This window comes from Octopus sinensis, linkage group LG6 (assembly GCF_006345805.1).
Source record: "Octopus sinensis linkage group LG6, ASM634580v1, whole genome shotgun sequence".
Classification (NCBI taxonomy): domain Eukaryota; kingdom Metazoa; phylum Mollusca; class Cephalopoda; order Octopoda; family Octopodidae; genus Octopus; species Octopus sinensis.
Window position 1 is genome coordinate 42488085 of NC_043002.1, and position 25087 is coordinate 42513171.

General features: G+C 34.4%; 1 protein-coding gene across 7 annotated transcripts in view; it reads left to right on the forward strand.

Moving 5' to 3' along the window:
* Nucleotides 1-24952, forward strand: part of LOC115213446 — a 167875-nt gene extending 142923 nt beyond the window's left edge. For all 7 annotated transcript variants that reach the window (XM_029782423.2, XM_029782422.2, XM_036503853.1 and 4 more), the window contains 5 exons: nucleotides 13311-13359; nucleotides 14770-15002; nucleotides 16047-16192; nucleotides 17426-17577; nucleotides 21010-24952. In XM_029782423.2, coding sequence (XP_029638283.1) covers nucleotides 13311-13359; nucleotides 14770-15002; nucleotides 16047-16192; nucleotides 17426-17577; nucleotides 21010-22979 — 2550 coding nt within the window. In that variant the 3' untranslated portion in view covers nucleotides 22980-24952. The remainder of the gene's footprint in view (nucleotides 1-13310; nucleotides 13360-14769; nucleotides 15003-16046; nucleotides 16193-17425; nucleotides 17578-21009) is intronic.
* The last annotated feature ends 135 nt before the right edge of the window (nucleotides 24953-25087 follow it).

Here is a 25087-nt window from a genome sequence, read left to right on the forward strand (position 1 = left end):
TGGTAGATTTTCCTCCCTATTGTTCATTTTCAGATGTTATTTCTAAAATCTGTTCTCTCATCATTGCTATTTTCTATTGAATTTGTTGCAGATGTTTCTGTTTGTTTCTCCCCTTTCCATAGACCAGTATTAAGTATCAAATGTTTGCATTCTTCTTAAATCTGCTGGCAATATCTCACAGATTTTGAACAGTCATGTGATGGTGTTTTGGAAACTCTTGGTTCCATGCCACTTTTAATCTGGTCATGAATACTCTGCCTTTTCTTCATTCATTTCTATCCTCAATACTGCAATATTTTTATATTAGTAGTTCATGTAATGTAATAGCTTCTATTATGTTTCTTTTGCACAAGTTTATTGGATTTTCTCTATTTCATCCAAGAGAACAACTATACTTCACAACTCTTCTCTAAATGTATGCATTATTATTAGTTGGCAGAAAGTTCATTACCTATTAAGTCCTGCCTCTCAACATTATGAGTTCAAATTCTGCCAAGATTATCTTTGCCTTTCAACCTATTGGCGACATTAAAATAAGTATGAGTAATAAATAAACTGGCATCAAATCAGTCAATTACACCCCTCTCCAGCAAAAATTAGCCTTGTCTCTAATCAAAAAAAATTCCCATCCTTTATCATTACTACCATTTTTATTATTCATTTATTATTCCTATTTATAGTCATTGTGCCTGTTTGTTTGCAAAAGAAAATGAATGTCTATTTTACTAATAACTCTTACTTCTGATTTCTTATTTATTCATTTTTTTTATATATATTGAAATGTCCTGTAATGTTGGAAATATATTTTTGGTGACCTTGTAGCAATTAAATAAATCATCATTGTTGCTGTTGTAGGAACTCATCACTATCTTGAAATTTATAAAAGCTGTAGTAGTTTCCTCACTCTTTCTCTCTCTCTCTCTCTCATGCACACACATACATTTGCTCACCTACTAACAAATTTAGTGTTAACTTAACCAGTTCCAGTTTGGTTGTTAAGAGCATAAATTATTTAGACAGTAAATATGTAATAACTTTTTTCATTAATGTATCTTCTTTATTTAGTATCGCTGATCCTGTTTCTAAGTATGTGGTCATATGACTTGAACTCCATTTTAGGCACAGACATTTTGAGATTAAGTAAATGAATAAATATAGATGAGGAAACTGTTAAGATTTGACATCCAAAAATTACAGGTTAGAGTTTGCTCTATTAAAAATGCTTCAAAATTCTTTCCAATTAATCTCTTATCTTTCTCATTTTTGCCTTATGACTAAAAAAAATTGCCTTGTACTGTTTCCACTAAGGCAACTGTTACCAAAATTGACAGGCTCGGGTGTTTTAAGGGCTAGAAGAGTTAACTCAGAAGAGATGATATATAGCTAGACAATTTTCATCATCTAGCTTGTGTTTCTGAGTCAATATCATCTTTGTCTTTTGTAGCTAAAATAAGTATCAGTTTTAATAAATAAATATTTAGTCACACTGTGAGTCTAATTTCATGAACATGATTCCATATATTTATATATGAACACATGCTGTTATGATACTCTAATAATTAGTACCAAACTGGTAGGCTACATAACTTGTTAAGTTGTAAAATTAGCCCTTTCTCTAAGAGAAACAAGTTATATTGGTTTTTATATCTGTATGGATTGATGGTTACTAGAATTTTACATAAATTGTTGAAGTAGACATTTAAAAAAATAGTTTGTTTATTTTTTTATAGCATCCATAAATAGCTTTTGATAAACATTTCAAAGCTTTCATCGAACATGTTACTATTTCGTTTGACTCACAAGTATTGAAGAGTAACAGTTACAGATAACCTCTTAAGTTGAATGCACGGTTGCTCTTTGATTCACAATCAAGATCATTTTGTTTCACTTAAGCTTTTAATACTTTTAATATAATCATGATGACTCAGAAGTGGGGTGTTTATTAGACACTTTTCATTATCTAGTTGTTTTTTTTTATTTGATTGCATTCCCTTTATCTATAAGTGAATGGTATATAACCTCTTTGTATCAACTCTAATATTTTACTGGTACTCAATACAAAGAAAATGTGGTTGGTTGTGTAACTGTGTGTCTTTCTCAAGGCTCTTGATAACATATATGAAGTAAAGTTGCAACAACCAGAAATCAAAATTGAATCACAGACACAACTCCACTTCTAACACCATTATTAGTAGACTTTAATCTACTAAATAACATTCTACCACATCTAACTTCATAATCATTTGGCAGACAATACAGTGAGTATAGTAGTTGGAGAGATAAACTGACAGTAAACCAAGTCCATGGCTTGTCACAATTAAGGACATTTGCTTCATTCAAACACTTCCTTAGTCATGACTACAGCTATTCTTTTGAACAGTGAACGAAGTGCAAACAACTTTGGATGCAAGCTGTACTGTAGGACCTTTGCAACTGAGGGGCTTGAAGATTGTAAGTAGAGGACAGGCCTTTATGGATGATGTGACACTTCTATTGACAGAGAAGCAAATCCTGCAGAGTGCCCTCTTGAGGCTAGATGAGTTTGTGAAGTGGTCAAGGATGTGATTGAGAGCAAAAAGTCACATAGTCTAAAATTTATTAAGGGAGTTCAAAAAGAAGTTAAGTTTAAAATAGCTGAAGAAAACATTCTAACAATCAAGGAAGAACCCGTCAAGAGCATGGGACGTGTATACACTTGAACATTGTCAGATAAGAGTCATAAGATGCAAATTGTAAAACAAGCCAAGGAAGGATTAACAGCAATCGATAACTCAAAGCTACCAGATAAATATAAAATACGATGCTTACAGTTTGGCTTGTATCTGCCCTTTCGTGTCCACTTTTAATAAATGAGGTGGCATTGTCACGAGTTCAAGTTATTGAACAAAAGTTTAATTTGTTCATTAGAAGGCAGTTAGGCCTGCCTCGTATATTGAACAGTTCAGCTCTCTATCATAAAACAGGCTCATTGCAGTTACCACTGGCATCAGTAGTCAAAATTTATAAACTAGGCAAGGTATGGACGGTGATGATACTAAGAGAATCAAAGGATATAGAAATCAGGCATAATTCACTAGATGTAAAAACAACCAGGAAGTGGAAAGCAAAGACTGATGTCATTCTGTCTTCACTTACACACCGAGATATGGTGGGTGCAATGCAAATTCATTGGAAGGGACTTGGATTTGATGCAGATCGGTTCAGACAGTTTGCAAGTATGATGCAGAGTGAATGCAGATCTGTTGTTAGCAAGTGTCAAAACAAGGGGAACAGAGAGAGGAGAGCTTCATTTGATCCAATATGCTTAACAAAGACAGATGATGAAATAGGAAGAACATGTTGAGAGAAAAATAAGTTGGAATGAGATCTGGAGGTGGACAATATCATGGCTAAGTTTTCTGATTCATTCATCTCATGATGTCTTGTCATTGCCTACAAATCTAGTAAGATGGAACATCTCAGAAAATGATATATACAAATGCAGCAAAGTCAGAACACTGAAACATATTCTTTCCAACTGTTCACTGGCATTGAACAGATATACATGGAAACACAATCTGGTCCTTAAGATTATCTTCAATGCTATAAAGAACCAAATTGCTCTCTTCAACAGTGAAAAAAAAAACCATTGAAAGTATCAAGCAGAGATTTCATTACTTTCATGCACTCAGGACGGCAGATCCATTTCAAGAAGAAACTTCCTTTGAGCAATGAAAAGTGGAACGGCTATTGGGAGGTGGCTGCAAATTGACCAAGGTGCCAAGGATTCTTTCCCATCCCAGTTGCGAAAAAAATGGATATTATAATGTGGTGTAAAAGAAAGTGGTAAATCTAGTTGAGTTAACTACTCCTCATGAAGATAACATGGATGCTGCTCAGGATTGAAAGATTGACCATTATGTAAACCTCCTTGAGGTATGTGAAGACACAGGCTGGAAAGTGGAGCATTTTCCAATCGAAGTCGGACGTAGAGGATTTGTTGGACACAGTGTGAGGCAACTGTTATTATCGTTGGACCTATCTCATCGTAAAGCAAATACCACCATGAGCAATATCCAAACTACAGTGGAAAAGGCTAGCCACTGGATTTGGTTAAAAAGAGACAATGAGTGATGGCTAGAAGAATATTGAATTATGTCTGATAACCAGTTGATCTAGCAAGCGGGGCCTCATGTTAGTGAGTGGGGTGAGGTAGTGTGCAATAATTTTGATGAGCAGTAGGCCCCAAAATGGCAGGCATTCTCTCCTGATGCTCCCATACACTTGCTGGCTTCCAGTATGCAGAGTTTTCGGCTAGTAGCACTTGCATGTGCAAGTTGTTGGGAAAACGTCTTCCATTTACCATTTTCATCAATCTTAGGCTTCATGGCTAATTAGAGAGGACACTGGGGAACCACTTCAATGAAGCTTACTTAGTACAATATGACAGCATCTGGAAGTAGATACATTATATACATATTCATACATACATACATATATATATATATATATATATATATATATATACACACACACACACACACACACACACAAAAGAAAAGCAGTGGGGAGAATAGTCTTTACAGTACACAAGTCCTACTAAAGACCTTCCTCAACAAACATGAAAGCATAACTAACAGTCACTTCAGCAAAGTTTTTCTCCTGAGAGTGAATTTCCTAAAATATATTCACCTTTCAGATCAACCCTATATTGTATGCTGTCCATGCTGGTTTCATCACACACTGCCTCCAGTTGAGTTGGTTGTGTTTTCTCTATTTCCTTTTGCAGACAGTTGAATGTGGCACTGTGATGTTAGATAACTAGCACCCCAGTGTCAAGTATGACTTGCTCTTTGCTGTCTGATTTGTAGGATATGTAGCTAACTCAACACTTCTCAAATATTTTTTAAGATCTTTTTTCTTCAAGTAAATGTGAAGCACTCATAGCTCTCCTAATTTTTTTCTTTTTAGTTATTTCCTCAGTATTTATAGTTGTTTATACCAGAAAGAATCATCTCATTTGAACTATTTCATATGTGAAATATTTTCTCCTTTTTTGTTTCTCGTCTTTCATTAACAATATTCTGAATTGTGTGTTTGTGTGTGTTTAAATAGGCGAAAATGTGCTTGTAGCTTTTGTACACCTTCTTATACTGGTTTCTGGTAATACAGTAAATTTCCAATTTGTATTATGTTAGATCAGTATTTGAAGAAAAAATTTATACGGGATGAAATTTCCAATGGGATACAAATGGAATGAAAAGATTATAACTGGGCTTTCAGATGATATTCAATAGGATTTGTAGGGAGACAGCTGATTGCATTTAGTGAGCCTTTGTGAGCCTAAACACTTCATATCTAATATTCTCTATATATAAATATATCTTTTATCAGTGTTTGATTAAAAGCTGCTGTGACCCACATTTGATAAGATTAACTTGAAGAAGAAAGGAATATGGAAGTGTTAGATTAATAATTTCTTTAGAATTTTCTGTGTAATATAAACAAACTGGGAAAATGAGTTTTTTTAGTTGATTGTTATTGAAATTGTTCAGAAGTTTCTTAAAGAGTTTTTGTAAGTGGTAGGCAAGGCACAGTTATGGCTATTGATCTTAGGATGTAGAAATAAGGAAACAATTAGCAAATTGTGAAGCTAAGGTCAATTAAATGATGGACTGAGGAAATACAAATGGCAAGAAGCTGAGTGCTATAATTTTTTATATTGTTAAATATTAAAATAAATATCAGAATATTTCTAGGTTTGGGAAATACAAACAGCTGGTTCACATTTCCTTGATTACAACCATTTTGGGTTGTAAAAATATAACATTGATTTATTTAAATTCAATTCTATTTGACAAGCGACTTGAGTATAGTTGAAAGCATTAAGAGTTATTGAAGATTTTTCTTAATTATAGACTATAAGATGTGGTTGTTGATATCTTGTTTCATTGACAAGATGATTCAAATTAGAGTTAAACAGAAATATGCAGCTGTGTCAACCATTCCAACTAATGCTAACTGAAAAAGCAGAGGAAATATTGCTAACATTCAGTAATTTGTTTATGTGTATGTATGATTATAGAAGTGAGTTCCTGGACATGCCCTGTAATTATCTTACATTTTCTTATTAAATCCAAACTTCACCATTATTTTTTAAAAATTGTATGAACTATAGACTAGTAGCAACATTCATAATTTACTGAAATGTTGTCTTAACATTGTAATGTCAATTCTAGCACATTTAGATGACATAGTCCAAAGTTGTTCACAAGATCAAGTATACCAGTAATTATTAACATTGGCTTCCAGTTTTAATGAGAACTATTTTTGCTTAAATTTTCTTACCAGAACTATTATTCATGAGGTATAAGGATTCAAAAGACTTTATCTTAGATCATGGTAATCTTGAACTGGCTAGCTTGCCACCTAAACATTATTACTTGATAGTTTTGGGGGTGATTTTTAAGGATCAGGATAATATTCAACTGCATAGGATGAAAATGAATAGCCAATAATATGATGGTGGGAGTTCAAATTCCACCGAGGTCGACTTTGCCTTTCATCCTTTCGGGGTTGATTAAATTAGTACCAGTTACGCACTGGGGTCAATATAATCGACTTAATCCATTTGCCTGTCCTTGTTTGTCCCCTCTGTGTGTAGCCCCTTGTGGGCAGTAAAGAAATAATATGATGGTCTCAAACATAATATCAATTCTACTTTTACATATCTGCTTTCTGACCAGGGTTTATTTTTACTTTTGTATTGAGGCATTGAAGTGATGGTAAGAGGCCTGAAACCATTAATATTACCAGTTACCACTAGATCAACTAAATTGTATCTGTTTGCACACCCGTGTGACTTCAAGGTTTCTTTTTTGTAATTCAATGATTTTTACAGTGTATTTTGTAATTCAATGATTTTACAATAACTCAGTATCACAGTAAAGATAGTCAGGTGCTGTGACTTAGCATAAAATAAATGTCTGTATTGTGAAACACAACACTGGTGCCAGCTGTCTGCTATAAGCTCAACTATAGACCATAGCAATGAACAACAATTCTTGCTCTTGTAACTTTACTATTCAATGTTTCTCTTACTGTCAAATGTTACATGGGGTAAGGGGGAGACTTTCTTGTGTCACTTAGCTCTGAAATGTTTCAAAGATAGTGAATAGATAAAAAATATAGTTGTGAAAGGTTACTTGTAATATTAGCACTTTTTTTTTTCCTTTTGAAGCTCTTTATTTTTCATTTTAACCCAATTGATGCCAACCTAGTTGACACTGCCCCAGGGTATATAATACAAAACATTACTTGATTTAAAATGTTCGTATTAAATCAAAACTTTATTTTGCATAAAAACTTTTCTTTTACTTACATTCCAAATATCAACTTAAGTAAATAGTTATTTTATCAAATTCCACCAAATTCTTGATTATTTTCAAGATTAATTGAAATTCACATACAGAATATTTCATAAACAAAATATGAATATGAGAGGGTTGAACTGCATATGTTAACTAAATAGTTATAGGTGCAGGAGTGGCTGTGTGGTCAGTAGCTTGCTTACCAACCACATGGTTCTGGGTTCAGTCCCAGTGCATGGCACTTTGGGGAAGTGTCTTCTATTATAGCCTCAGGCCAACCAAAGCCTTGTGAATGGATTTGGTAGACGGAAACTGAAAGAAGCCCATCGTATATATGTATATATATATATATATATGTGTTTATGTGTCTGTGTTTGTCCCCCCCAACATCGCTTGACAACCGATGCTGGTGTGTTTACATCCCCATAACTTAGCAGTTCAGCAAAAGAGATCGATAGAATAAGTACTAGGCTTACAAAGAATAAGTCCTGGTGTCGATTTGCTCGACTAAAGGTGGTGCTCCAGCATGGCCGCAGTCAAATGACTGAAACAAGTAAAAAGAGTAAAGAGTATAGTAACACGACCTGAAAACTGCAGACTTCTGTTTCACAACCACACATACCATTTAATCATCATTATCATCGTTTTAACGTTCACTTTTCCATGTTCACAAGGGTTTGATGGAATTTCAGGCAGATTTTTTTACATCCCTTCCTGTTGCCAATCATCAGCTCTTTCCAAATAATGTAATATTTCTCCATAATCAGGTATGTTTTTCAGAAGATTGGTCATGAAGGACATTACTTGCATGATGGTAGTAACACTTGTTTACTATGATCACATAATGTTAAGGTGAGACGACAGTGACACACACACAAAATGGGCTTCTTTCAGTTTCTACATACCAAATCTACTCAAGGCTTTTGTTGGCCCGGAGCTATAGTAGAAGACAGTGTGACTGAACCCAGAACCATATTGTTGGAAAGCAAACTAATCAATTATTAAATTTTTTTTTTTTTTTACATCTAGTAATCAAACATGCTAGAAGAAAATCTCAAATCACACTGAATTTCCTTCAGTTTGGAACTTATTTGCTCAGAGCTCTACATAATCAGGGGTGGCTTCAGCTAAACAATGCCCAAACTTCAGTGCAAGTTGAACATCGAGCAGTCGCTGTGTATTGAAATTATAAGAATAGATACTAATACGCTAATGAGTTTGTGTTTGGTTTTGATAGCTTTTTTAGTTTAAACACAACTAAATTATTACCAACTAGCTGGCCCCATGCCTTCAAAAATGACAGCTAATTGTAGTATTTTATATGTAAATAAAGTAAAAAATAAGGTACATAGTAATCAAACAAACATTCACATCCCTTGCACACACATATACACATATACTCACACAGAATTGAAACACTGTTTGACTTTTATTTTCAGTGTTGAATGTTCACCATCCCTCTTCCATTGCATACACAAACATTCACATGACTCCCTTTTACATACACAAACATATACTCATGCAGAGTTGAAACGCTGTTTGATTTCTTTTTTTCGCAATAGAACTTCCATCATCCTACTACCAAGATTGCCATCACCCCTTCCTTCCTTATTCATCTGTCACCCCTTCCTTTCTCATTCACATGTTGTGACAGAGAAAGACACAAGAGTATTATTTTTATAGATAAGGTATATAATAATCACACAAACATTCACATACTTCGCTTGTACGCGCACACTCATATGCTCAGAGTTGAAATGCTATTTGATTTTTCCTTTCACAGTTGAATGTTCACTCACACATACAAACATTCACATTTTGCCATCATCCTTCCTTCCTTATTCATCTATCATCCCTTCCTTTCTCATTCATGTTGTGACTGAGAAAAATACAAGAGTACAAGTGTCTATTATAAATCACCATCCCACTTCCATTGCATGCGCACACACACACACACCTCATTTTTTACATACACGCATGCATATACTCACACAGAGTTGAAACACTGATTGATTTTATTTTTCACCCCTTCCTTTCTCATTCATATGTTGTGGTGGAGAGACACAAGAATATTATTATAGTAGATTCTTTGTAATATTACAAAAAGAACCCACATGTTCACACATTCTACAACAAAACCTCTTACATGTACATACACACACTTGTCTAGATTTCCTAACCCACGGCGATGGCAAATATGAAACTGATACTGTATTTAAATCTTCAAATTTTAAGATATATATATATATATATATATATACACACACACACACACACACACATACACACGAGTGTGTAGTGGGACATAGTCCTTAAACACTGAGGATGTGTGGAAACTAGAAAAAAAAATGAAGTAAGCATGCTTCACTGGATATATAATATTAGTGTGCATGACAGTATTAAAGAGCTGAGAGAAAAACTGGATGTAAGAGGAATTGAATGTAATGTGCAAGAGAGAAGACTGCAATAGCATGACCATGTGATACGATCACCACATAAAGAAGTGCTACATTCTCAAAATGAATGATACCTGTGAAAGACCTGGGACAAATTAGTGAAAACTGATCTCAAGAGGTTGCATCTCATGGAGAGATGATCATGGCCTGTTTTAATTGGTAATTTGTGATGTGACCAACAAAGCAAGAACGGTGATTCAAAAGTCACAAAAAGTGGTAGTTCTGTAAATTTAGATATATGCACCATTAAGTCTACTGTTGCTGCTCACACTTTGTCACCCTCTAATTTCTTCATCACTCACTTTCCTATCACCCTTCCTACACTCTGTTCCTCCATCATCCCTCTCTTCACTCAGCCTGTATCATCCCTCTCTTCACTTGGCCTCTATCACTCAAGCTGGCCCATCTCAAAGTCTGTTTTATAGGAGACTACATTGGACCACATACACTCAATACATTCTACCTCTTCTTCCCCTTCTGTACTGCCTGTCATCTGTTTGCTATCATTCTTTTGCACTTTTACTTCAACGCATTCAGATCCCTGTCGTTGCTCCTATCTCCAGGAACACATATGCCTTCTATTATCCTTTCTTGGCTATGTTGCCACTCTCTTTCTGCCATCATACTCTTGCTCCTTATCTTCCTCACATCCCAGATCTCTGTCATCTTTTTGCCTTTTGTCATTTCCTTACCTGCCTAGCCAAGTTGCCTTGATTACACATGTACATCTCAATAAACTGACTACAACCCATTTTGAAATCTATATACAAAATCCTACACTGAACTGAATCTGCCAGTATGCTCTACTTTCAATCACCCTTCTTATTCTGCCTGTCATCACTCTGCTTGGCTCCTTTTGCTATCATACTTTTGCTCCTTTTCTTCTTCACATCTGTATCTAATATTGCTCTTATCTCCTGGAACACATTGCCTTATATTATTCTCTATCTACTTAGCTATGCTGTCTCAGAATGTACCTGTCTTAGAATACGAAGTGCCTTTATCACCCAATCCCTATATCATGCATCCCTTTTAACACCATCGTTTATGCCTCTATCAGCCACACCTCTGACTTTTTAAAGAGGTTGCTGACTCTTTAAAGAGGTTGTGCAGTTCTGAGCTCCTGTCAGGCATGTTGTGGACATGGATATCTCTCTAGTGTTGTGGACATGGATATCTCTCAGTATACTCATAAAAGTGCATAGTTACCTTGTCAAGGACATGACTCAATTTTAGTGTTGGTGCCAAGAAAAGTAGTGCAATACATTCTGTAAAGTGGTTTGTGTTTGGAAAGGCATCCAACCATTGAAACTGAATCAAAAATGAAATGCATTAGTAAGATGTGGTTCTCCAATTCATCTAGGTAAGCAGTTCACTTGAATACATACTGAATATGTACTTATTCTGATCAGAGTAAGCCATCCAACCGCTATCATCATGGAAAGTTGGCAATAAACAATGACAATAATGATAGTGTGTGTGTGTGTGTGTGTGTGTGTGTTAGTGTTAGAAGTGGATGGTTCTCAACTGCAAGAGAATGGCATAAATGAATAGATGGTGGAATGAACTAACTATATGTTGTATGTTTAGCATTACTTTGAGGGTCTGATCTCGTGTTCATTGTGTTGTGCACCAAAAGTTAGTAATCATTGTATATAAAAGGTAATCATTGTTGAATGGAAATGAAATATGTATGTTAGATGAAAAGATATTATTTGCTGATGTTAGACTGAGTTTAAGCAAATCCACTATAATTGTAAGCAGCCAGTAATTATTGTAGTCCAGTGAACTTGGTTCGCTTTGCTTGGAAAGACCTCTAGCATAGCAGTATCTGATTAAATAAGCCATTCAAATAACTTTTCTCTCTCTCTCTCTCTCTCTCTCTGTTTTTTTTTTTCCACATTATCATTCTTTATTGCTGTTGTTTAACCCGTGTCAGTTCTGAGATCAAATTGGCTCCTAATCAGATATTCCAGCCATGGCCATTCTCCTTCTTATAGTGCATTTAGAACTACATTATTCACTGTGCCCAGTTTTGAAGACAATAGGATGACTTGAATGTAACTTGACTACTACTACTAGCAGTTTGAGTGATCGTGTAGAAGCTTCCTCTCGTTGGTTTGCATCACTCTTTATTGTTAGATATGCTATCATATCATAAGATGTAGAATTTCTGGTCTCATTTTGAAGATGGTTAAAAATTTGTGAAAATTAATTTTAGCTGCTACATTGTGAAAGTGACACAACTATATAGCAATTCATTTATTAGTTCAATGCAGTGGTAGTGATTGGGGAGTGTTCACAAAAATTTGAATTTAGATCTCGAATATAAGGCACAGCAGGTAAGATAAAAACAGCTGCAGATATTAAGCTGCTATAAATTAAGCAAAAATCTACTTCATCCGTGACAACATGGTTAAATGGACACTAACCTAAGAAGTGTGATGATAGTGATTCTGTTTTTAAACTCTTGAACTTTGATTGACCTTTTCATGTCTAAAGTTATTTCTGTTATAATCTGTCAGCTGTTATGCTACCACTGTTTTAAATGCAGATTGATACATGCATTCTGATCCTTCATTCATAGTTCATCATTGAAGCAGTTGGATGTACTGATGATGATTGACAACCATGCAAAACAGCTTAATAATAATGTTAGTGGTAGTGGTGGTGATGATGATAATGTAAAAAAAAAAAAAAGTGGGGGGAATATTTTCACCAGAACGCACAGCTGTTACTTTTATATTTTTATGTAACTATCATTCTTAGATCACTTAGCAGTGGGGAAAAACACTAGAGAAGGCAAATGATCAATCAATAAAATGCATATTTCTGCCATGAATGCAACTTGTTTGAATAAAAGACCATCTTCTTTAGACTACATGAATGTACATGTGTATGCACATACAATATACCAAGTGGGATGGAGGAGAAAGTGTTAAACTTAGCATGCTAATGTTATTTCTTCTTCAATTTCTATGTTTTAAATTGAAAGTGGTTATAATATTTTGAAGTAGTGAAGGAATTTTTTTCACAAGTGAAAAAAAATATATTGCAAAATTTTCACTTTAAGGCTTCTGGCTAACATGTTAGTTGATATAAAAATAACATTTTTCATTATTGATATTTTTCCATATTTTTTTTTATGGAGCTGTCCTCTATTTATGTTTTATTTTAATAAAGTAATAATAATGTTATTTCTTAACATTTTAAACTTTAATATACTAATTTTAAAAATCAAATTGCAGTAAGGAATATATTTACTGTGTGTTTGCACATGTGTGTGTGTGAGTTAATACCCCAGAGGAAATTATTTTTGAAGGATTCTTTAGTTGTGTGTGTGTAATATTATAGGTTATAATTGGAATGCTAGGTTTCCAATATATATATAAATATATTTATTTATATATACTTAAATTAGACTTTAAGATATAGGATTCTCATACTTTCATCAATGTACACATGAATAAATCTGTTTATTTATATATTCATACTTTTTTTTCAGACATCTGTAAAGTGCCTAGAAGCAGGCTGTAACAATTTCTATTCAAAACGTATGTATATTCTCTCTCCCTCTCTCTTTCTCTTTCCTTGCAGCAGTTTATTTGTTTTAACATAGTTTTCTTTTTCTTTTTCTTTTTTTTATGAAGCATTACTTTTTTTTTATATGATTATTGAAATTTATAATGATAGGAAGCCCCAAAGGGTCCAAGATAACATGTAGTTAACAATCATTTCCAGAAGCAGTATTCTTAGCAAGAATTTAGGAATATTGAGTTTACTTGCTCATCTTCACCCATTCCATTAAGGAAATTATTATGAGTGCACAAATAGAGATGTTCTAGTGTTGTTTACCTAGAGCAACAAATTGGCAGTCATTCGAATGTCTGCTAGAAAACCTTGTGGTATTTATTTTGGCCCTCTGCACTTCGACTTCAAATCCTGCCATGGTCAATTTAGTATTTTATCTTTCTGGGGTTATAAAATAAAGTACTAAATACTGGGGTCAATTCCTCATCTCTCTCTGAATTGACTACACTATACCATGAAAAGGGTCATGGAAAACTTCTTACACCATCCCTTTCTTTAGAAATGGATGAGCTGAGTAAGGGGCTAAGTAACCTCTTCCTATAGAAAAGCTGCCATGGAACAGAAATATATGTAATTTAAAGTTTAGTTGTTCACAATAACTGCATTATTCTATGCTTAATTATTAAATTTTCAATAGTATGTATTAAGCTCATTATCCAAAATAGATAAAGCAAATTTCACTATTTCACTAAAATTTGGTCAATAAAAAAGAAATTGTATGCAAGGTGGTTAAGCAAATAAATTGAACTATGTAAACAAAGGAGTTTATGTTGGTATGGATATATAAAAATGTATGTAAATTGAGAAAGTGCTAGATAAGAACAAAGAAAGAAAAATCAAAATATTGGATTCAAAACTGTAAAAGATGCTTATGCCATTGTAGATCCACTCAAATCCATATCAAGAAAACAAAATATATATTTCAATTTATTAAATGTAACAGAGAATTTTGTGACTGGTAGTTTTAGAACTGGTCACATGTGGATACAAATTTTATTTCAAATAGTAACTGTACAAAACACTACACTGTATTTTATTTTTATATGATTTTAGTCACAAAGAAGGGAATATGCTTACAACTTTCACAGGCCCTCTAAGACTAGTGAGATTGGCACAAATGATGGTAAGCTTGATCAGCTATAAGTTTACAACAGCAAAGAAAATATGTGCTATGAAGGAGATAGCAGACATTTAATATTTGGGAAGGAAGGATTTAGTCATGGTGGTTAGTGTAGGGTCTGGGAAGTGAGACATAGAACAGATGAGAGGGAAAGCAGTTATTCTATCTAGTGAGCTGGGGTGGAAGTAATATGCAACCACACAATCTCTCCTTTCTCTGATTTATTATTTTTCCTTTCCATTCTATTTTCCAGATGAACTGAGGCGTTGTTTGCCTGCAATGATAGTGGATATTCTTGAAGAAGTTCTTGAACAATATTATGTTGATTTCATAACAAATATGCTAATGAAATCCTATTCTCCAAGTGATACCTCTGTGGGGCCTGATAATGAAATGACTGTAGGAGAACTTGAACGTCCTCGAAAGCGGTTAGCAATCAGTTATGATAGCTTACCCGAAAACTGGGTTGAAATGGAATCAAAATTTGTAAGTATTTGAAGAAATAAAACGCAAAAATATTTTTCTGACATTCAATAGTTGAAAACTTTAACCAATCGTTTCTTAAAACTTGTTCTTCATTTGAAATATTTAAAGCACATTCAGTTATTTATAGCCACCCAGTACCACTTAATTTTCATCTTTTATCAAATAGATTGGTTGTGTAAATTTATGAAATATAGCATGAATTAAGTAACCATTTTTATATATAAGTGTTCACAACAGACGTAGGAGTGGCTGTGTGGTAAGTACCTTGCTTACGAACCATATGGTTCTGGGTTCAGTCCCACTGCATGGCACCTTGGGCAAGTGTCTTCTACTATAGCCTCGGGCCAACCAAAGCCTTGTGAGTGGACTTGGTAGTCGGAAACTGAAAGAAGCCTGTCGTATATATGTATATATATATATATATGTGTGTGTATGTTTCTGTGTCTGTATTTGTTCCCCCAACATCACTTGGCAACCGATGCTGGTGTGTTTACATCCCCGTAACTTTGCGGTTAGGCTTACAAAGAATAAGTCCTGGGGTCGATTTGCTCGACTAAAGGCGGTGCTCCAGCACAGCCACAGTCAAATGACTGAAACAAGTAAAAGAGTAAAGAGTAACAAATCCCTTCAGCCATGATTTACTTGTCTTGGATTCTACTGTATGACTACTTCTTAGAGAATCAAAGTTTGTTTTATGTTGCAAGTATAAAAATGACACTATGGTTAAATTGTTGTCCTCAACAGAAGCTGATTCCCTACAAACTTTGAGCAGCTTTTTAAAATTGTGTTGATTTTTGTAAATCATAATACATGGCAGTAAGAATTAAAATTTTCATGCGGTAAAGATAAAGGGGGGAAAAAACATTAGCTCAGTGACTGGTGCAATTAGTCATTGAGCTAATATTGTCTTTCCTCACTGCATAATTATTTTTAATTTGCTTCATGTTAGCACTAACTTAACTATTGTTTTTCATGCAGATGGTCTCTTAGTTATATATTTCTTTAAAGAAATAACTGTAATAACTGTTCCTTTTGTTTTTTCAGAGTAATCAGCTATTCGTTCTGGATTCTGATTCTCAAGAATATGTCAATGTGTCTAGAATGTTTTTGTCTTCAATGCATTATCCAGCCACTGAAATAGTACGAATCTCTCGAATCCAAAATCCTATTTTATGGAAATATTACTGCTTGTAAGTATTATTTTTGTAAACTGGTTATAAAATAAAGTACAAATTGCCTGTGTGAAGAAGAACCTTAATGTTCGTGTCAGTAGACGCCACACTCTCTCACTGTGTGTGTATGTTGGTTTCAACGCTGATTTCAATGAGCTGATCGAAGAATCGCTTTTTCCTTAGCTATCTGACCAATAACGATGGGATAGTTGTTGCAGGAGTTCTGTTTTAAAATTTGTGACTTTCTACTGTGTTCATATTTTAAAGTTACTAGATAGTTAATCAAACCAAATTTGGTTGTTACATTTAGCAGATCAAACACTCATCTAGAAATTTCGCTCTATGATGTGGATACATTCCTAAAACTAGATCCTAAAGACAAAGCTGCTGCTGCTTTTTGTAACCAGAGTATTGTTCAGCTCTGGTTAATCTACTGACTCTCTCAAAAGCTTGAGTGAGGCTCATGTATTTTGGATGGCACTGATACTATATACAAAGTTCTTAAATCTCATTCAAAAGAATAAAGAAAGGTGTATGATTAATTGACAGATATTTACTGATGAACTGGTTAAGAAATGGTTTTAAGTATATACTCTGAAGAAAACAAAGATGTTTTTTCTCTCTTCTGTAATATTTAGAGGAGAATGTAGGTATTGAGTAGGAATAAACATTATTTTTAATTTTTTTTTCTTACAATAGTGATTCTGGTACTTCTGTTTCTTCTATTTCTCATTTGAACATGTTTGGGATTGGTTTAACAAGTGTGAATATTTGCAATTGTTTGAACAGATGATTTATTGTTAGTCTTTTTGACACCAATCAGTTAGTAGCAAAACTAAAGTGAGTTACCTTGACTGTTGCAAAGAAATGAAAGATGTTTACTATGGCTTGATTAACACTGAGAATAAGGTTAGATTTTATGGCATGTCCCTTAACGTTTTTATGCCAATCAAGTTTAACCTGAAAGATTCAAATATTGTTCCTTTTATTATTTTATTCAATATGGTTGCTGGCGCTGCATAAGAACACCCAGTAAACTTTGTAAAGTGGTTGGTGTTGAGGACATTCAGCCAAACAAATCATGCCAAAACAAACATGAAACCTAGGTAGCTCATCAGCTGACCAGCTTCTGTTAAACCATCCAACTCATGCCAGCGTGGAAAACGGACATTAAATGATGATAATGATAATTATTTTCTCTACTATTTGCAAAAAACAAAAAAAAAAAACTTTTTCTTTTTCATTTTACAGAAAAAAACGTGAGATGGTACAAGAGAACGATGGTCTTAATGTTGAAGAAAGACAACTATTCCATGGTACAAAAAGCAAAGTGGTTGAACCTATATGTCGTAAGGGATTTGACTGGAGGCTCTGTGGAAAACATGGTACTGTTTATGGACATGGTAAGTAGCTTTTATTGTGTGCTGCATTATAACTTTTATCTAAATAACATAAAAAGTAGGAGACATGAAATATGTCAAAAAGGATTCAGAAAAATTAATTTTTTATACCCAAAGAATGGTTTGAACATTGTTTAAACCCTTTTATTTAATCTACTCAATTGAAGGCATCGTGTTTGTCCAGTACAATTTGATTGAAAAAAAAATGAAATTTTTTTGTTTAAAAATATTGGTCCATTGATTTTCTCATCTAAAAATTTCTACAAAAGACACACACACACACAATGTCATGAGAAATTACTAAGCATATTCTGAAAAGTGGTTAGTATTGGGAAAGGTAGAAACCATGCCAAAGCAGACATAGCAGTATGATGTAGTCCTCCAACTTGTTGATCCATCCAACCCATGCCAATATGGAGAGTAGGCATTGATTGACAATGATGATAATGATCATCATCATCATTGATTTTATGTCTACCCTTCCATGCTGGTAGGACTTTTTGAGGATTACAACTCTATTAGTCACCCCTTACAACATGCTGGTATGTTGTGCATATTCAGTAAGGTGATTAGCATTGAGACGGGTATTCAGTTGTAGAATAGTATCTATTCTAAAAATTGGGATACAATTACCAGATGAGGTTTGAGCCTGGTGCAGCCTCCTGGCTTGCCAGTTCCCAGTCAAACCGTGCAACCTATGCCAGCATGAAAAACAGATGTTAAACAATGATGATGACAATCATAGATGCACACACATGTACAGTGGGTTGTTACACTGTTTCTTTCAACCAAATTTTATTTACAAGGCATTGATTAGAAGGGTATCCAACTTTAGAAACCATGCCAAAACAGACAACAGAGCTTGGCACAGTCCTCCAGCTTGCCAGCTCTAGTTAAATCATCCAACCCAGCATAGAGAACAAACATTAAATGACGACGATTATTGGTCCCCCAAAGTCTATGTTAGAAAACACTTGCAAAAGACGCACATATAGTTGCCAAGCAAACTGTATCCTTTTAGAATTTACTTATCATATCCTTCGTGTCATTTTTATCACATCCCTAAATAGAATGAAAAGCTAATTTGATTTGTGTAGGATTTGAACTGGAAGATAGAATACCATAAAATGTTTATTTTGGTGTTTATCTCTTCAGAAACTTACTATAAAAATGCATTTTATAATATATAATAATTGGTCATTAAAACATTCTGGTGCTAGAGATTGTGTTGCTGGCACTACAATACTACCTGCTCTGCTGTGGCTTCCTCAAAATATAACTATCCCTCTTATGAGATCATTCTCTCACCTTAACAGACATTAAAACATGTTACTTTAAATTGAAAACTCTGAGATTTGTCTCCCTTGTATACATTAACATTCTCCAGTGACAGCTCTTTTATAATAATGAAAATACAGTATTTTCAATTCTGGTCATTTTTCATCACCCCACATCAATAGCAACAGTGCTTAATCTAATTTTCCACAATGCTACATTCATAAACCATGAATTGAAAAATTCCTTTTATGGTAGATTCCAAAATTATTGAAATATCTTCAAAATGCTGGGTATCTATCTTCCATATTGGACTCACCGAATTAGGAAGCTTTTAGTGCCAAAAGTGGACCATCTCTATTATTATTTGAAACTGCCCACAAAGTCTTCAAAATTCACTATGAAAACAGCGATTGAAGCCTTAAGGCCTAATGTTAATTAATTTACGTTATCTATGAATTTTTGAAAATTAACCTGCATTATTGTTCTCAACATAGATGCATCCCTATAGGTTCTTATGTATTTCATTTCACTCCAGTTATTTATATACTTCCCCACTCTTGCTCTACACAGTCGTTTCAGTTGCTAGATATAACACCCAAATCACCTTCAAATAATACCTTATCTGAACAAAGAAAAGACATGTTGGGTCAAGCAGTTATAAATTTAGAAATATAACTAGATGGCAAGTTCTAGAATGCATGTAATCATAGATTTGCTTAATCAGAGATGACTAATGGTTAAGTAACAACTGAGATAATATTCCTTACTATAAAACAGTGGTTCCCAAACTGGGGTCCACAAAAGTAGCACTGGGGGTTCTGTGAACTAAATTCAAAATTTCATATATATATATATATATATATATGTACACTCACACACACACACAAGCATATTAAAAGAGTATTTTCAAAATGCAAAAACATTTTCATTTAATCAACCAAAATCAATAACCTTGGGAGATCATAGGTGCACAACCTAATTCTGCTGTCATCATGCTGTTCTAAGAAACCAATAATCTTATGGTGCTTGTCTCCTCTCCCACTTCAGCTGGCCATTAGTTTCTCAGTGGGAAGCTCTTTTACATTTTGATAGATTTTAGCTTTAGTCCATGCCAGATCCCATACACTCTCCTCACCCAGTATATTTGTTGGGATTGTTTTAGTTACCAACCACTTAACAAACTATACTGTGTTACATAATAATTACGAAGTGGGTGACCTCAAAAGAGAATAATACCAAATACATATTGCTTTTAAAAAGTGGATCATGTTATATCAAATCCTAATAGCTACAAGTCCATTTAAATATTTCAACACTATACAAAATATGCCTCAGAGTGTAAGTGAAAGGAAGAGTGTCCAAAAAGAGTTTATTATAAATGCAAACACCAATTCCTAACAGACGCATTATAAATATTAGATAGTACAAGATAACTCCACGAAGAAGAGAACTACCCTAATATCAGCATTGTTTGATTGAATGAAAATGTACTATAGTATATCCCTGACTAAATTTTAACTGCCTCCAGGTTTTAAATCAACATATTAGATTTTGTTAAACCTTATTACTTAATTAGTATAGCAGATGTAATGATCATATCTATGTTATGCAAATGTCTCAAGAGATCAGACTTATCAAGTTATGTACACTACATGTACTAAAGAATTTGTAGTGTTGCTTTAGCCAACTGAACTGCTGTAAAAATTATAATTAGCTTACAAAAAGAGTGTGTTCAGGTTCCTATATCAAGTGAAATAATGTAACTATCATACTATTTAATAATGTAATTATTATTTTTACCATACCTTATCAATCACTACTACAATTTACTTAAGTAAACTTAGGCCATAATTTAAATTGGCATTATCTTACTGACTCTACTCAAAGCATTACAAACCCCTAGATAGAATATAACATTATCTTACTGACTCTACTCAAAGCATTACAAACCCCTAGATAGAATATAAAAACGACAAAACAATATGATTTGCACATACATAGACAGCTTATACTTCTGTGCCACTATAATCTTAGGGAAAATATTGCAAAAAGCAATAGAGTGTATTGAGATAATGTAAAATTCACTTAGATTTACTACATTTCTATTTTTCACTTTTAATTGTATCCTCTTTTCATTTTTTTTCTTTTTCATTGTAGGCTCCTACTTTGCGGGCGAGGCTTCATACTCTCATCAATTTACTGATGACATTCGTATTAAGCGGCAGCGTCCAATTCCAGCTGGTCGTGTTAGTTCTAACAACATTGCAATGACCACTAAAGTCTTCTGCAATCCTTACAATAAAAATGCTTTCCTCAAGTTGAGTCCAAGTATTAATATTCCAAGTATGAACCCAGCTGCACCACTGCAATTAACAGGCTATACAAGTTCAGTGACCACCTATACTGCTCAAGGAAGCATAATGGCCAGTTCTAGTAACAACCCATTTGTTAGTCAAGCTTTATTAGGAGCTGCACCTCCTGGAGCTGGATCAAATATATGTTGTCCGACTATCAAAGCTACTAACAATCCAAACACTGCTGTAAACAGAGTACCGTCTAATCGCATAAACATTGTCATGATGCCAATGACAGATGCAGACAAGAACCAAACTGTTCAGAATATGCCTAATATGCAAGACACTTCATCAGTTGGCATTGCTCCTAATGTCCCATCATCTTCTTCATCTTCAACACCCTCATCATCATCTTCATATTCATTACAAAATTTGACTGTATCCTTTCCTTCCAGTGGTAATGTTGGCCCTACTGTAACTGCTAACAATACAGTTATGCAGTCTCCGCTTGTGCTGTCAACAGCCCCTAAACAGCTAGTACACCAACAACTGCAGACAGTGCCAGTGACTAGCACACCTCAACATATCCCTCTGGTTGTACCCTTCCAGGCAGGAACTGCTGTTAATCCCAAAAGCCATTTGGCTTCACACTCACACTCTAAATTAATCTTTGGAGGATTGTCACAACCACAACAGCAAATGCAACAACAGCAACAACAACAACAGCAGCAGCAGCAGCAAAAATACCTTCTGCAGCGCATCACACAACGACTTCAAACACAACCCACACAACGACTGCAGGCACAAGCAACACAACGACTCCAGCAACCAGCGATACCATCGCAGGCGCTGCAGTCACAGCAACTCTCACAAGCTCAACAGCCATTATTGCAATTGCAGGCTGTGCAACAACTACAACCATCACCGCAATTACAGACTGCTGCACAAGTTCCACAGTTAGCCCAACCGCAACATCATCAGCAACCACAGCAAGTTGGGCCAACACTGCAACAGGTCACATCAACTTCAGCACCTCAGCTGATAACACTTGGAGAATTTTTGTCCCCTTTTCAAACAGGAGCTTCGGCAGCTAAAGTTAACATGGTGTCTCACACCCAGCCGAAACTTGTTTTTGGAAGAGTGCCATCTCAACAACAATCTCAGCAACAGCAGCCTCAGCAACAAGTAATGGCCCAGCAAGCTGGTGTACCTCCACAGAACCAACCCCAAGCCCCACCCCAGCATATACAAGCTGCACAACAAACACCACATCATTTACATCACTATCACCATCACCACCATCACCACCACCATCACCAAGCCCCAGTGCAACCACAGCAGCAACCCCAACAAATATTCCTGCGGAAAGGTTTTGTTGTGCCCATTCCACCAGGAACTTCTGGTCCTAAAGTCAGCACTGTTGGCCATTCACAATCCAAACTAATAGTGAAAGTACCACCAGCACCACCAGCACCATCCCAACAACAACAGCTGGTCCCACAGACCCAGCCTCAGCCCCCTACCCCACAAGCAATCCAGGCTCAACAGACAGCAAACACACTCCAACTCTACTGCCAAAATGGAGAACCCCATACGACACGGACCTCAATACCTACAAACTGCACGCGGAAAATGTTCATTGCCAAAGTTCTCGTGGGCAAGTACACAGGTGGTAACAGCAGCCTGAAGAAAGCCCCACCTTTATATCCATGTGCCGAACCATTTGGAAAATGCTATGACTCTTGTGTAGACAACATATGGGACCCAAAGATTTTTGTTATATTTGATAGTGCCCAAGCTTACCCCGATTATTTAATAGAATATGTTGTATAGTGATAGACTGATTTTTATATGAAACACTCTTGATAGCATATCTCTTTCTCTGTCTCTCTCTCTCTCTCTCTCTCTCTCTGTCACTCTCTCTCTCTTTCTCTCCTATCATGGTAAAGTTGACAAATACCAAACTGTATAAATGGAACAGATTTTAGTGGGGAAAAGACTATGAAAAGAAGTGGGTGAAAGTGTTTACCTTCTTTTTTTCTGGTCTACATTTTCCTTTTTATATATTTTCTTTTTCTTTATTAGTATTTTTATAGTTTGTGTTGAAAATTTAAATGCATGTATATTTTTGTTAACAATGCTTTTATCATTATCATAAGTATTATTGTTTGAAAATTAACTTTGCTATTTTTAACTTTATTTTTTTGTTTACTTCTAATCTTATTATTATTATTATTCCTATCTTGCACTTGTTGCTTCATAGTGTCTTTTAGGTACGCTGATAGCTTAGTAAGGAAAGGAACCATTTTTTTTTTGTCTTTTTCATCCTTTTAAATTTAAGCTGTTTAAATTGGGAGAAAAATCTTTTTAGAACACATTAGATCTTGTATAAATGTTTCTTTAGAATTGGGTACCATAACCAGTTTACATAGAATTTTAATACAACTTTTCTAATTTTTAATACTAATATTTTAATCTAAGGCTGCCCTCTTATCACCTGCTCCTATTGACCCCCTTTTTGAGAAAAATATTCATTATCTTTTCTCACATTCATTTGCTTTCCCCGCCCCCTTATGCTTTAAACCTCACTATCTTCTCCATTATCTTTTTGTTTCCGACTATTCATGAAGGATTGCTATTATAAGTGGTTTGTTATGTATGTGTGTGTATGTGTGTATGCATGCACGTGTGTGCATGCATTCTTGATAAGGTGTGCTTATAAATGTCATTTGTTACATTCTGATATCATTGGCAGTCATTTGCTAGCAAGAGATATCTTGCATGAACATATTTGTGTAGTATCGTCAGTTTGCAATGCTCAACACAATTAAATTTAAAGAAATAAATAAATGCCTCGGTTTAATTTTCTTTAATTAAATATACACCATTTTCCCCATAAAGTCTTTGTATATTCTGGATTAAAAAAAAACAACTTATAACTGATTCTTAATTTAGAAATATTTGGAATTTTTACAAACTTATGTCAATTTCATTCCTCTCTCAACTACAGCTTCTGTTTTACTATTTTTTTCCCATTGTCTTTAACTAAGAAAATTTCTCTAACTTATCACCCTCTTTCTCTTCATCATTCTTCATATAAAATGTTTCTTCTCTCTCTCCCTCCCTCTCTCTCTCTCTCTCAGTATTTTCTACCATTGATGTATCTTCTGTTATCTATCTTTATTCACTTTTCATTTTCACTATATCTCACCAGCTGTCTTGTTCTCTGTTTCTTCATGCCCTTCTGTTCCCACCCCTTTGGAAAAACAATAATCAAACAAAAAATATGAAAGAAAATTTTTCTTTAATACATTCTTATTACAAATATTTTGTGATGTGTTTTTGTTTATTTTTTTTCTTTCTTTTAACTGATTACTTCAATGTTTTATATAGTCTGGTGATATATTTAATATGCTGTAGGGTAGGCAACTTATGTATATAGGGTTTAATTGAATCCAATTAAATATTTTTAATAATTAGCACTTCTATTCAATATATCTTAATTGATAGTTGTTCCTTTTTTTGGGTTTTTTTTTAAACAAATGAAAATTTAACACAAACCAAATCTCAATTAGCATTTTGTAAATGTTGGTGCTGCTGTAATATTGTTATTCTTATAATCATCATGTGAACAAACTCTAAAGGTTTATAGAGGTATAATTGTGATATTCTTGAAATATGCATTCTTAGCAATTGTAGATGATTAATATGTAGGAAGAGTTTTAAAATGACAAAAAAATCTTACACACACCTACACACAAATTCTTACTTGACTTTCTACAATAAATTCATTCCAATAACTCTTATTGAACTTTTGCTTATTTGTACTATTTGTATGGGGATGGCTATATTTAACAGTCTTTTAATGGGGGGCTTCTATTTTTCTCTGTTAGTAAGAGTTATAAAATTGTCGGGGTGTTTTTTTTTTATTTTGGGAGCTT